Genomic DNA, 12839 nt, shown 5'->3' on the forward strand with positions numbered 1-12839 from the left:
AAATGTATGCAGTTCAGTCTCCTGTAAAAATGACTAGGGGGAAAAGGATCCCGCAGTTCTCAGCAGGCAGGAGCCCCTCCCCCACCCTCCCCAGCTGCAGCAGAGGCATCCGCAGTCGCCCCGGGGGACTTACCTACAGTGGTGAGCCTCGTGGAAATAATCTCCAAACTCGACGCGAAGATCGATGCTTTCATAGAAGAGTCCCGAAATCAGTGGAATTTATTCTCGGCCATGCTACAAAAGCACGGCCAAGACATCGAAGAAATACCGAGTCGGGGGCGGAGCTAAAGGCCGCGACCTCAGAGGCCATTGCAGAATCGGCCGTGGATTGGGTCCGGACTCTCGAGCAGCAAGTCCGGACCTTGGAGAACCACACTGACGACCTCGACAATCGAGGTTGTCGTAAAAGTATTCGTTTGCTGGGCCTTCCCGAACAGGAAGAAGGAGGCCAGCTTACAAGGTTCCTTGAGTAGTGGCTTCCGCAGTTATTGAATCTGGAGGCTGGATCAGGCCAGGTAAGGGTAGAACGGGCCTACCGGGTTGCAATACGCTTGCCCGGCTCAAACCATCGTCCCTGCCCGGTCCTGAAGCAGATGCTCTTGGAAGCCTCCAGAAATCTTGGGAAAGATCCCCAAGCCATGATTATGTTATTTCAGGACTTTTTTCCCAGCTTTGGTCCGAAAGGGGAAGGTGTTTGATGAAGCAAAGAAGCGTTTAAGGGATTTAAACATTCAATACTCCTTGCGCTACCCAGCTATACTACGCTTTAGCCACAAAGGGTCCGTGTATAACTTCAGATCACCGGAGAAAGCCAAGGAACTTTTGGACTCTCTTAGACAAATTATAAAAGAATTAATTGATGTTGTTTTGCTCTACACCACCCCCCCCCCCCCCCCCCCCCCCACCCTGGTTTACACCCCCCTTTTTTTCCTTTCATTATCTTACTGTTTAATATTATCTCCAGGGGGTGGGAAGAAGGGTGTATTTATTCATCCTTTACTTAGCGATTTCCTCCCCTTTTTTTTAATATATATATAGGCCAGGGGTCTAGTTAAATGTAGATGGGGGAAGGTGGCTACCTTATTTTATTTTATCTTTGTCCTTGGCAGCAGGGTTGTTTTTCCCCTGTTATTTTGTATTAATATATTTAATTATTATCTGCTGAGACTGTAATTTTATAGTCATATGTGTTCATATATGGAATTAACATTACCAAATACATCCAGGTGTTGGTGTGGGTGGGGGAGTGGGGGATAGGGTTCTCACTGTTAGTTCTAGTTCAGTAGTATACTTGAATTTTCTTTATCCTATCGTGGGGTGCCTGGGTCAAGGGTGGGGCACTGGCTGGGAGCGGTTATGATGGGGTTTTTTGGAAAGGAAGTGGTGCCCCCAGGGAATAAGGGGGAAGATCTCCATTTAAATACATTTTATACTTTTTTTTACTATTTAGAAATAGTTTTTTTATTATACTGATCTGAATGTACTAATGAGCTTTTATTTTTGTGAATTTTATATGCTCTATGCTCAGGATGTTTTGGATAAATACAGGTTTTGTGGTGATCTGATGTTAACACATTCCGAGCATGTATATCACTGCTCAATTTGTGTTATCCGTTGGATTTTTTTTTCTCTTGAATAATGTAAGAATTTTAATGATACACTCTGGTTAGTTGTAAGTTAGAGGAGTAGTTAGTTGAGTTTTGTCTTTTTTTTCCCTCTTGGTTTTTTTTTTCTTGTTTCATAGATTTTGGTTATCATTTATTTAAGATTCAACTATATATCAATATTTATACTTGGGTCTTTTTTTTAAGTTTTCTTTTGTAAACTTGTTAAAACATCTAAAAAAAACTAGAAAACATCAGAAATTCTCGGAGTGGGTTTGAAAGAATGAAAATTAGCATTCTGCAATCTAAGAATTTCTAAAGACTGTAACTTCAGCTAAAGAGGCCCAAGTCTCAAAATGGGCTTTCTCTTTCTCTTCACAGAGCAGCACAGTGGCTCAGTGGTTAGCACTGCTGTCTCACAGCACTAAGGGCCTAGGTTCGATTCCAGCCTCTGGCGACTGTGCCTGGAGTTTGCATATTCTCCTCATGTCTGCCTGGATTTCCTCCAGGTGCTCCAGTTTCTTCTCACAGTCCAAAGATATGCAAGTTAGGTGGACTTGCCATGCTAAATTGCCCATTGTGTGCAGAATGTGCAGGTTAAGTGCATCGGCCTTGGAAAATATAGGATGATAGGATAGGGGACGGGTCTGGGTGGGATACTCTTTGGAACATCAGTGTGGACTTGTTGAGCCAAATGGTCTGTTTCCATACTGTAGGGATTCTGTGGTTCACAGATGCTGCTAGACCTGCTGATTATCTCCAACAATTTCAACTTTGCTTGCCTCAAAATAACTTAACAGAACTGGCATTTGTGGAGAAAGACAAAGAGTTCCCAGTCCCGTCGGAAACATCCTAGGAAGTTTGGATGCTATCTTGCAAATTTTTCCAGGTTTATACTTACTCAGGGAGGCTCCATGCAATATGGCACAGTTTGGACAATGGTACAAGTCAATGTCGACAGCTTGATGCTCCTCCACTTTCACACAGCTGAAAAACAGAACAAAACAAAATCCACACATTACAAGGAGCATGGGAATAAAGGGTGGGTGGATGCTGAATCTTGACACAATTCTATGTCAGGGTCAGGAGACACTGTACCCACATCAAGCCCCCTTTCAAGTGAATAGACCTGAACAATCAATTCTAACTACTGCATTGGGAGGCCATCAATTTCACTAATGGGCTGCTTACACCCCAGTGTTCTGCTCCTGTCATCAACTGGTAGCCCCTGGGCATCGTTTCCATTAGATGTCAGCTAGGTATTGTTGGGATTGTGAAGATGGTTCAGGACCCATTCAGCTGCGGAGAAAACAAAAATCAGAAACACTATCTTGGCACCTCATGAGTCTTAGCCAGCTCACATTTTGCAGTCATCTTGACCACATCACATTTGGTTCTATATTGAGTAGTAACTATCAAGAACATAAAAACGGAGGTTTACAATTTTTTTGCTGCACTGTTTGTCACACATAAGCCACTCATCACCCAAAGCAAAAACAACATTTTCAATTCACATGATAGTACAGAAAACTACAGGATTTGCACATTATAATAATGAGCCTAGTATTATAGAATTTTGACACAGTACTATAAACAATCTGGTATTAGAGGATTGGGACACAATATTACAACAAGCCTGTAATTACAATAGCATTGCAACTAAATGTGTATTACACAATGTGGACCCAATATTATGATCAACTAGGTATTACAGGATTGACAGTTAACTCAAGGGTCTGTAGATTATACTGCTAAGATTTGGACATCAAAGATTGAATATCACAATCCTGCCCATTAGTCTACAATTTCAGAAAAGGTGACAGATGCAGGTCAGGAAACTATAGAGCCATCAACTTAACTACAGTTTCTCAGAAGTCAAGAGAATCTATCTTGCATGATTGAAAGTGTCAGCGAACCACAAAGAGCCAGCAAGGAACTGCAAAGAATATGTGATGCAGTTTACTTGGACTTTCACATTTATTTTCCCCAAGACATTCTACATAAGATATTAGCATGTAAAATGAAAACACATCAGATTTGGGATAGTGTGCTGATAAGAGAACTGGCTGGCAGAAATCAAGGAGTAAGAATAAACAGGTCTTTACCCGGGATGGCAGCTAATGACTAGTGGGTATTATTCTTGTCACATGATACAGTGAAAAGCACTGCTGTGCATTCTGTATGCTAATGTATTATTATATGTAATACACATTAATGACTTAGATGAGTGAACTAATTACATCTCTAAATTTGCAGATGACTTAAGGATACAGAGATGCTTCAATGTGATTTGGACAAGTTCAGTAAGTGGGCAAATGCACGCCAAGTGAAGAACAATGTGGATAAAAGAGAGAGGTCATTCATTGCGGCAGCAAAAACAGGAAGACAGATTATTATCCGTATGGTGATATATTGGGAAAGGAGGAAGTGCAATGGGACCTGGGTGGCCTGGTACACCAGCCACTGACATTAAGCGTACAGATGAAATAGGTGGTGAAGGCAAATGGGATGTTGGCTTTTGTCGAAAGAGAATTCAAGCACAGGAGCAGGGTGCCTTGCTCCATTGTACAGGGCTTTAGTGTGACCACAGTCGGAGTACTGGAGCAACTGTGGAAGGCTAATGCTGGCTAATGAGGGTGTGCAACAAAGATTTACCAGGACTGATGTGTAAACTGGATCAGTTAGGACTATGTTACTGGAAAAATGAGAGGGAAACCTCAGAAACCTATAAAATTTGAACAAGAGCAGACAGGGTAAATGCAGGAAGGGCATTCCAGAACCAGGAGTTACAATGTAAGGATTTGCAGTAGGCCAATTAGGGCTAAGATGAAGAGAAATTTCTTTACTCAGAGAGAATTTCTACCAGAGAAAGCAGATGAGGCCAAAATATTAAAATGGAAAGGCAAGCTTTGACAAGGATACAAACAGTTCATAGAGATAGGCTAAACAAGCAGGCAAAATGTTGTCACATGGAGTAAAACGTATGAAAAGGTGAAGTTATTTATCTTGGAAGAGAGAACAAAAGAACAGCATTATTTATATGGAGAAAAGCTGCAACACAAAGGCACTTGGGGGTACTTGTACATCAAACACAGAAGCTAGCACATGGGGCAGCAGGTAAACAGGCTACCGGAATGATCCCCCTGGTTTGGAGTATAACAGTCGGGAAATCTTACTGCAACTGTACAAGGTGCTGGTGAGACCACATCTGGAGTGCTGTGAGTCCTTTATCAGAGGAAAGATATAGTGTCTTGGAAGGCAGTTCAGAGAAGGTCCACAAGGATGATCCCTGGTATGGAGAGAGTATCTTATGAGCAAAAACTAAACAAATTGGGACTCTACTCATTGGAGTTGAGAAGAATGAAAGATGATTCATTTAAATATATAGAATTTTAACGGTCTTAACAGGGTAGACGCTGAGAGGATGTTTCTCCTCGGGGGAGCAGTCTAGCACTATGGTCGCAGAATAAAAGGGTGCCAATTTAAGACTGGGATAATAGGAATTTCTTCTGTCAGAGTGTTAAGTGTCTTTGGGTCCTTGTCTCACAGAACTGTAGGAGCAGAGTCTTTGTGCAAATGTAATGCTGAGATAGACAGATTCTTGACGAGTAGGGCAACCAAGGTTTCCAGGGAAAAAGGCAGAAAAGTGCATGTTAAGAATGTCAGATCAGCCATGGTCCTATTGAATGGTGGAGCAGACTTGAGGGGCTGAATGGCCAACTTCTGTTTCCATTTCTTATGGTCTTACTAAATGTTTTCAAGAAGGAGATAATTATAGCTCTAAAGGTCTAAAGGGATCACGAGGTATGGGGAGAAAGTATTGAGTTGGTTGATCAGTCACGGCAGAGCAAGATAAAAGGTTCAAGTAGTCTATCCTTCCTATTTTCTAAGCTCCTTTTTGATGAACAGATCAAACTTTGAAGTAATAGGGAACGTCCATGGATGACATCTAAATCAACCTCCAGCAGGTAAGGGACAAAGCATCTTAATAAAAAAAACCTCAGTGAAGGCTCACAAAACTGAAGGCAAATATCTGACCCAATTAGGAAAGCAGACAAAAATTAAGAGACAGAGTACATATACTCTTACTGATGCTGTGAAAAGTAGTGCCCCACAAGGTTCTGTGTTGGGGTCTCAATGATTTGCAATCAGTTGCATAATGTTTGTCAACAATGCAAAGATCAGCAGTATTATAAACTGTGCAGATGGAAGCATTAAATCGTAAGATAAGGATTAAGTGAATGGACAGTGGCAAATGGTTTTCAACACAGGGAAGTGAGAGGTTTTTTATTCTAAAGCTAGAAACTGTGAAGGTTTAGAAGATACTTGGGAATGGTGCATATAGATCAACTTAAATACTGTGAGTAGGGGCAGGAGGAAAAAAAAATCAATATGGCTCCAGATTGCTGGCCTTTACATCGAGGACTGCATTACAAGGGGTTGGAAAGCATGCTCAGGTACACACCTAGAGTCAGTGAGCAGTCCTGGGCACGACACCCTTAGGAAAAAGTTAGGAGCTCAGTGTAGATGTACCAGAACACCTTCACTGAAGAGTTAATTCTGAGGTCAGATTACGCAAACTTGTATGACCAGAATTTAAGTGATTATGAGGTGATTTGATCAAAGTTTAATATATAAGGGCAACAGATTCATCAGTTGTGAAGAAAGAGAACAGACCTGACAAGTTAACTCTTTCTTCCCACTGATGCTGCCAGATCTGCCAATTGTCATTAATTATATTAATATCATATTGATCTGGGGTTCTGGACTACTAGCATTACCACTGCTTACTCTATCTACCTAAATTCTGCTGGCTGGGAGTTCAGATCAAGAAAGCACAAACAATAAAGCAGGCCTTTTTGGAATTAAGTTAAAATAAACTAAATGCAAACAGTGGTGGCAAAGTTTATAACTCACTGTCATGAATCCACAATGCATTTCAGCTCAAATGCCCAAACAGCATAATCAAAACTCCAAAAAGATTTTCAACATCAACATTAAGCAGAAGACAATAGATTTGGCGGCTGAGCAAATCGACCCTTTTCCAATAGGGGCTCTCCTTCGAAGGCTCAGCTGGTAGAACGGAGCACTGTCGTGTGTCGCAAATCTGTCATTCTTAGGTCCCTGGTTCAATTCCAGCTCTAAAAGAGTCTGAACTGCTTTGGGCACAGCTTTAAATTGAGGGGTGATAGATACTGGACAGATGTCAGAGAGTAGCAGGGGCATGGAAAGCACAGCCAACAACAGTTGTAGACTCGCCAACTTTACAGGCATTTGAATGGTCATTGGATAGACTTATGGATGAGAATGAATAATGTAGGTTAGATTGGCTTCAGATTGGTTTCACAGGGCGGCACAACATTGAGGGCCAAAGGGCCTGTACTGCGCTGTTTTATGTCCTACATGTTTTCAAAATCCCACACTTCTGCCTCCAAGCACTACATGGCATTTCTAGATCCATGTTTAAGCACTCCCCTCTTAGTATCAAGCTCTCCCACAACAGCAGAATGCATAGACTTTTTTTAAAATCCACTTCAAAGTCTGGGATAGGCTTTTAAAAATTGACAAGTACAAACATGGGAGCACAGCCACCAGATGTGCACTTCCAGCAATTTGTCAACACATTCCTTAGTCTCTAGTTTTGCAAAGAATCTCAGATTACAAACCTTACGTTCACAACCATTAGTGTCACCACAAAGGGAGAGGGAAGGTGTCTGCTACATTTCCAAAAACAATCTATTCACTGTTCACCCTTCAGATAGTCTCAAAAGCCATCAGGCAAGTCCCAAGCCTTCAGACATTGAATTTGACACCTATGAAAAGAACAGCTGTACTCCACAGGGTCACTGAAGGAGATTCAGATGTCTGGTATTTCCATCAATAATACTTTGAGCAAATTCAAAGCAGAGCACCACAAGCCAATATTGAACAAGATGCCTGCGTACACAATCGATGTTTCCACAGTGGGTGAAGCTACATCAACCTAAACTGGCTATAAACAAATGTCAAAACAGTAGGTAGTTTCCCAGCACAGCCTAACAGTTTGCTAAGTGCACATAGGTGTATCAACAATGTGGCATGGTTAGAAAGATAGCAAAAACAAAAAGAGCTCTCAGGACACCCACCATATCTGTGCCAGATGAATGCAATATCAACTCTAAAACCATTGTTCAGTTCTGTGTCTGTAGCCCTGAGGTCATACAGAAATGTTGCTGTAATGAAGTTTGTTTTTATTTTAAATGTTCAAAGAGTTTAGTCTCTACCACCCTTTAAGCTCCAGATCTACACGACTGTCTACTCTTAAATATAGAAGCATTGTTTAGACTCACTTGGTGGGGCTCCATCATAGAACAAATAAAATTAAGAGGTCAACAGAAATACCTCAAAATTGAATCAGTTATCATTACCACGGGCGATACTGCACCCCTGACCTGCAAAGCCCATCTATCACAGAATGACTAAACTCCAGCATGCCAGCAAACTCTGCACGATCCCTCACCAGGGTGCACAAAAAAACCATAGACAAGAGGCAGCTAAGTGCTATAAAAACCTCTCCCTTAACCTGTTAATGGCTGTCTTGACTAGGCCCAGGTGGTCCCTCAAGGAGGGCCTACAATCCAGCCGACCCAGCTGTGTACAAGTTACCTATAGATCAGGAACCGGAGATTGAAATGTAACAAAAAAAAACGTAAATGCAACCCCTTTAAAAAATTTAATACAGGTTGCAGACAAAGACATCCAAATTGATTTTTTTTTTCCTTCTAGGTTACAACAACCACTGGCGGTCTGGTATCCAGTGAACTTAAATGCTTTTTTTAAAAAAACATTAGACATTCTCCACCCAAATCCCCAATAGAAAGATAGAAGACTCTCTTATACACAACCCTCCAAGATCTCTAGGTGAAGAATTCTCTTCAAAACCATTTCAATCCTTCCACTCTAAATCTTTTGGTTGATGGACACTCTGCAAAGAGAAATAGGTTGTTCCCATTTGTTCTAATTCAAGCCCTCAGATTTGACCTCAATTAAATCTCCTGATTCTCCACTCCTGGCAACGCTCTAGTAAACATCCTGTCATCACCCCTCTAATGTATACAGAAAAATTCACAATTTATAGAATTAATTCACAGAATGCTAAAAATGTGGAATCAGGCCGTTCAGCCCAACAAGTGCACATCGACCCTCCGAACAGTAACCCACCCAGACCCATACCCTTACTACTGTACATTTACTCCTTACTAATGCACCTAACCTAAAAACGGTTACACAAATGTCATACAAGGCAAATTACAAATACTCATGAGCTGGTTCCCTCTCAGAGTGCAGTAGGAGAGCTCAAGCCTGGCAGCTATCCCACTCTACCTCGATTTTTACATTTTTTGGAGGGGAGGGGTTGATGGGAGGTAATGCAGAAAGAGAAAAATGAGCTTGCAATGGGCGATTCGGCCTCAACTCCAGTTTCTTGCCTGTCCCCTATAACCTTCAACATCCTTGTCAATCAAAAGCCATCCATCTACATCAACCAACAGCACAGCCACCCCATTTTCACCAAATGATGGTCCTCATTATGAGCTTTACCTTCCCTCCAGCATACTATCACCATTCCTTTGTCTACCGAACTGACATTCTCGCTCCCTCTCGGATTTATCTCCACCTATCTGCTCTCTCCTTTTGATCCCCACTCCATGTCTGCAGCATATTTTCTTAGCTCCAGTTCTGAAAAAGAGAGTCACTGGAGTCAAAAGTGTCAACTCTCCACAAATGCTGGCCAACCTGAATTCCTCCAGCAAATTTAGTTTTTGCTTTGTCTAACTGGACCTTCAATGTATTCACTCATTCTCCAGTCTTACCCTCTAAGATTTACTCACTTGAGCTACTCTTTTCCTGTTCAAATACTTGTTGATACTCTTATTATCCTTTTTTTTCGTGCATTCTTTCATGGGCTGTAGGTATCATTGGCAGGGCGGCATTTGTGATCTGTCATGATTTGGCCTCGAACAAAGTGGCTTGCTTGGCCAAATCAGTGGGCAGTTAAGAGTGAACTTCAGTGTCTGGAGCCATAAGATGGCCAGAGTAAGTAAAGATGGCAGATTTCCTTCCCCGAAGATCCTTACCAAATGTGACAATGATCTTTTCACGCTCACGTGTCACCACTGGGACAAGTTTTCAATTCCAAATTAGTATTAACAAGGATGTTGCCAGAGTTGGAGGATTTGAGCTATAGGGAGAGGTTGAATAGGATAGGGCTGGTTTCCTTGGAGTGTCACAGGCTGAGGGGTGACCTGATAGAGGTTCAGAAAATCATAAGGGGCATGGATAGGATAAATAGACAGCTGTTTTCCTTGGGTGGGGGTGTCCAGAACTAGAGGCATAGGTTTAGGGTGAGAGGGAAAAGATATAAAAGAGATCTCAGGGGCAACTTTTTTAGGCAGAGGATGGCACATGTATGGAGTGAGCTACCAGAGGAAGTGACCTTTTATAAATTCCTATTTTGGGAATAAAACCAGTCTGACTCAAGGTTGGGATACAGACTCTAACTTCACACCTTTAATGCATTGTCTGAGCTGAGATGTCACTTTTTTTAAAAATACTGATAAAACCTAAAGTTATCTCAGCACCGTGACTTGAAAGAAATGCAGAGATCTACATCTGAATCAATCAAAACCTGAATACCCATTCGGTTAGCACTGCTGCCTCACAGCACCAGAGACCCAGGTTCAATTCCCATCTCAGGCGACTCTCTGTGTGGAGTTTGCACATTCTCCCAGTGTCTGTGTGGGTTTCCTCCGGGTGCTCCAGTTTCCTCCCACAGTCCAAAAATATGCAGGTTAGGTGAATTGGCCAAGTTAAATTGCCCGTAGTGTTAGGGTGAAGGGGTAAATGTAGGGGAATGGGTCTGGGTGGGTTGCGCTTCGGCGGGTCGGTGTGGACTTGTTGGGCCGAAGGGCCTGTTTCCACACTGTAAGTAATCTAATCTTAACAGCGATCTAGGTTTGTTCAATGCATCGCATCAGTTGTATGACATTTTGATCTTTTATTATAAATTCTGTGGCCTATGCTCCTGCCTCACTAGCTACCCAAGAAGGAGCAGGGCTGCAAAAGTTTGTACTTTCAAATAAACCTGTTCGACTACAACCTGTCTTTGTATCGTTTTTAAACTTTGTCCACCCCAGTCCAACACCGGTACCTGCACATCATCTTTAATTGAGAAAGTTTACTACACCAACTATTCCTAACTTGCTGTCCTTCCAAATGTTCAAGTACCCTTGAACATTCAGGTCCTAGCTTGAACACGATGTAACTACACCTGTGTAAAGTGTATCACATCCTGGAGAGATGATTTGGAGGTACCGGTGTTGGACTGGGGTGGACAAAGTTAAAAATCACACAACACCAGATTATCGTCCTAGATATAATCTACTTTACTCAAACAGCACACAATCTGCAGGCAATTAATGCAGGCAGGCAATCCATGTGATATTTTATAAATGCCACTTTGGAAATACAGCCAGTCTGACTCAAGATTGGGATAGGGACAGACTCAAACTTCACACGTTTATTGCACTGTCTGAGCTGAGATGTCACATTTTGTTATAAAACCTTAAATTAACTCGAGAATATGACTTCAAAGAAGTTCTGGGATTTACATATTAAAGAACTGCAACCCATTCTAAAAGATGAAAGACTTAACAGCAATCTAGGTTTGTTCAATAGATCATTTCAGCTGCATGACACTAACGTTTTGCGACAAATTCTGTCTAATGATCCTGCTCCACAGCCACCCGATGAAAGCCGATACTTGCAAATAAACGTGTTGGACTAATAACCTGGTGTTGTGCGATTTTTAACTCTGGAGAGAGACTAACCGGATGGTGGGAGGCCTTTGTCTCTCGCACCTTATCTGCGATGTAAATCAGACGGAATTTAAAAACCTGAGCGCATTATTCTCACGATAAATCCCACCTCCCCACCCCCATCACATCCTCCTTGTCTGCACAACCCAAACAAACCCCATCAGTCCCCGCCAGCTTTGATCCCGACCGCCGCCACAGACCCCGCCCCCTCCCGGCCAGACCCCGCCCCCCTCCCGGCCAGACCCCGCCCCCTCCCGGCCAGACCCCGCCCATTCCCTCCCCTCCCCCGCCATAGAGTCCACCTCCGCACCCCGAACCCCAACCCTAAACCCCCCACACCCTATCACCATACACCCACTTTTTACCCTACCCTTTCCTCCCCACCAACCAACCAACCCGCTCCCGGCAGTAGGCCTCAGGCGCTAACTCCAACAGGCCCTTTGTGCTTGGATTCTGCCCGTTGTTGAGGTACAGAATCTCCGCACTACTTGCCCAACGGCGCTTGGAGCCGGTTACCTGCCATGGAACCAGTCCTTGCAGACATCGCACTCGATCATGAAGCGCCCGGCATCGTACGGCTGCCGACATTGGCAATAAACCGGCACCGCCGCCATCTTGTAAACTTTAAGCCGCACACTGGGCCCAGAACAAAAACCCAGTGGCACCGCCCACCCCTGCCGGAAATGGGCGGGCTTCACATGACTGACAACAACGACGGCCAACCGCTTGCAACGTCCGCCGCGTCTCCACTCAGATTGACGGCTAATGCACCAATCGGCTGAGGGGAGTGAAGCTTTGGTCTGACTTCTCTTCTATTACGGGTCTTACACAAAGGCCTGAACAGTGTTACCGAGCATCAGCCAATGATGAGCCTGCACTTTGACGGAATCCCGCCCACTCCATCAAATCACAAACCAGCTCTCACCCAACAGGATGCTTTCAGCGCTGACTGGTCTGCTGCACGATGGACCGCGCCCCCTGTTCGGATGTCCATTTGGTGATTGGCTCTGAGGGAGGCATTGTAGCCAGTCGTAATGGAGGGGCGGGAATAACAAAAGCACGTGCTACCCGGTGAGGTCATAGGAATGACGTCGGAAGGGTCCACTAAGATTGCGGGACAGACAGCCAGCAACCAATCAATGACGTAGAGCCCATCATGTCCCCGCCCCCCTGTCTGTCTCTAGATTCTGGAATGTCTGCAGAAGGCTCGTCTGCCCATCCTGGTAAAAACAAGGACTGCCACCAGAGTCTAGATTAGAGTGGTGCTGGAAAACCACAGCAGGACAGGCAATAGATTAGAGTGGTGAGACCCTGATCTGCCCATCCTGCCTGTGCTGCCCCTCTGAGGCAGGAGGTGACCTGGTGCCGCTAGCCCTACACG

General features: G+C 43.6%; 1 protein-coding gene across 2 annotated transcripts in view; it reads right to left on the reverse strand.

The window, feature by feature from the left end:
- LOC140458195 (lysine-specific demethylase 7B-like) overlaps nucleotides 1-12119 on the reverse strand; it is a 99266-nt gene extending 87147 nt beyond the window's left edge. For both annotated transcript variants that reach the window (XM_072552433.1, XM_072552434.1), the window contains exons 1-2: nucleotides 11975-12119; nucleotides 2506-2591 (exon numbers count right to left, since the gene is read on the reverse strand). In XM_072552433.1, coding sequence (XP_072408534.1) covers nucleotides 2506-2591; nucleotides 11975-12072 — 184 coding nt within the window. In that variant the 5' untranslated portion in view covers nucleotides 12073-12119. The remainder of the gene's footprint in view (nucleotides 1-2505; nucleotides 2592-11974) is intronic.
- Nucleotides 12120-12839: the final 720 nt, after the last annotated feature.

This window comes from Chiloscyllium punctatum, chromosome 32 (genome assembly GCF_047496795.1).
Source record: "Chiloscyllium punctatum isolate Juve2018m chromosome 32, sChiPun1.3, whole genome shotgun sequence".
NCBI classification, from domain to species: domain Eukaryota; kingdom Metazoa; phylum Chordata; class Chondrichthyes; order Orectolobiformes; family Hemiscylliidae; genus Chiloscyllium; species Chiloscyllium punctatum.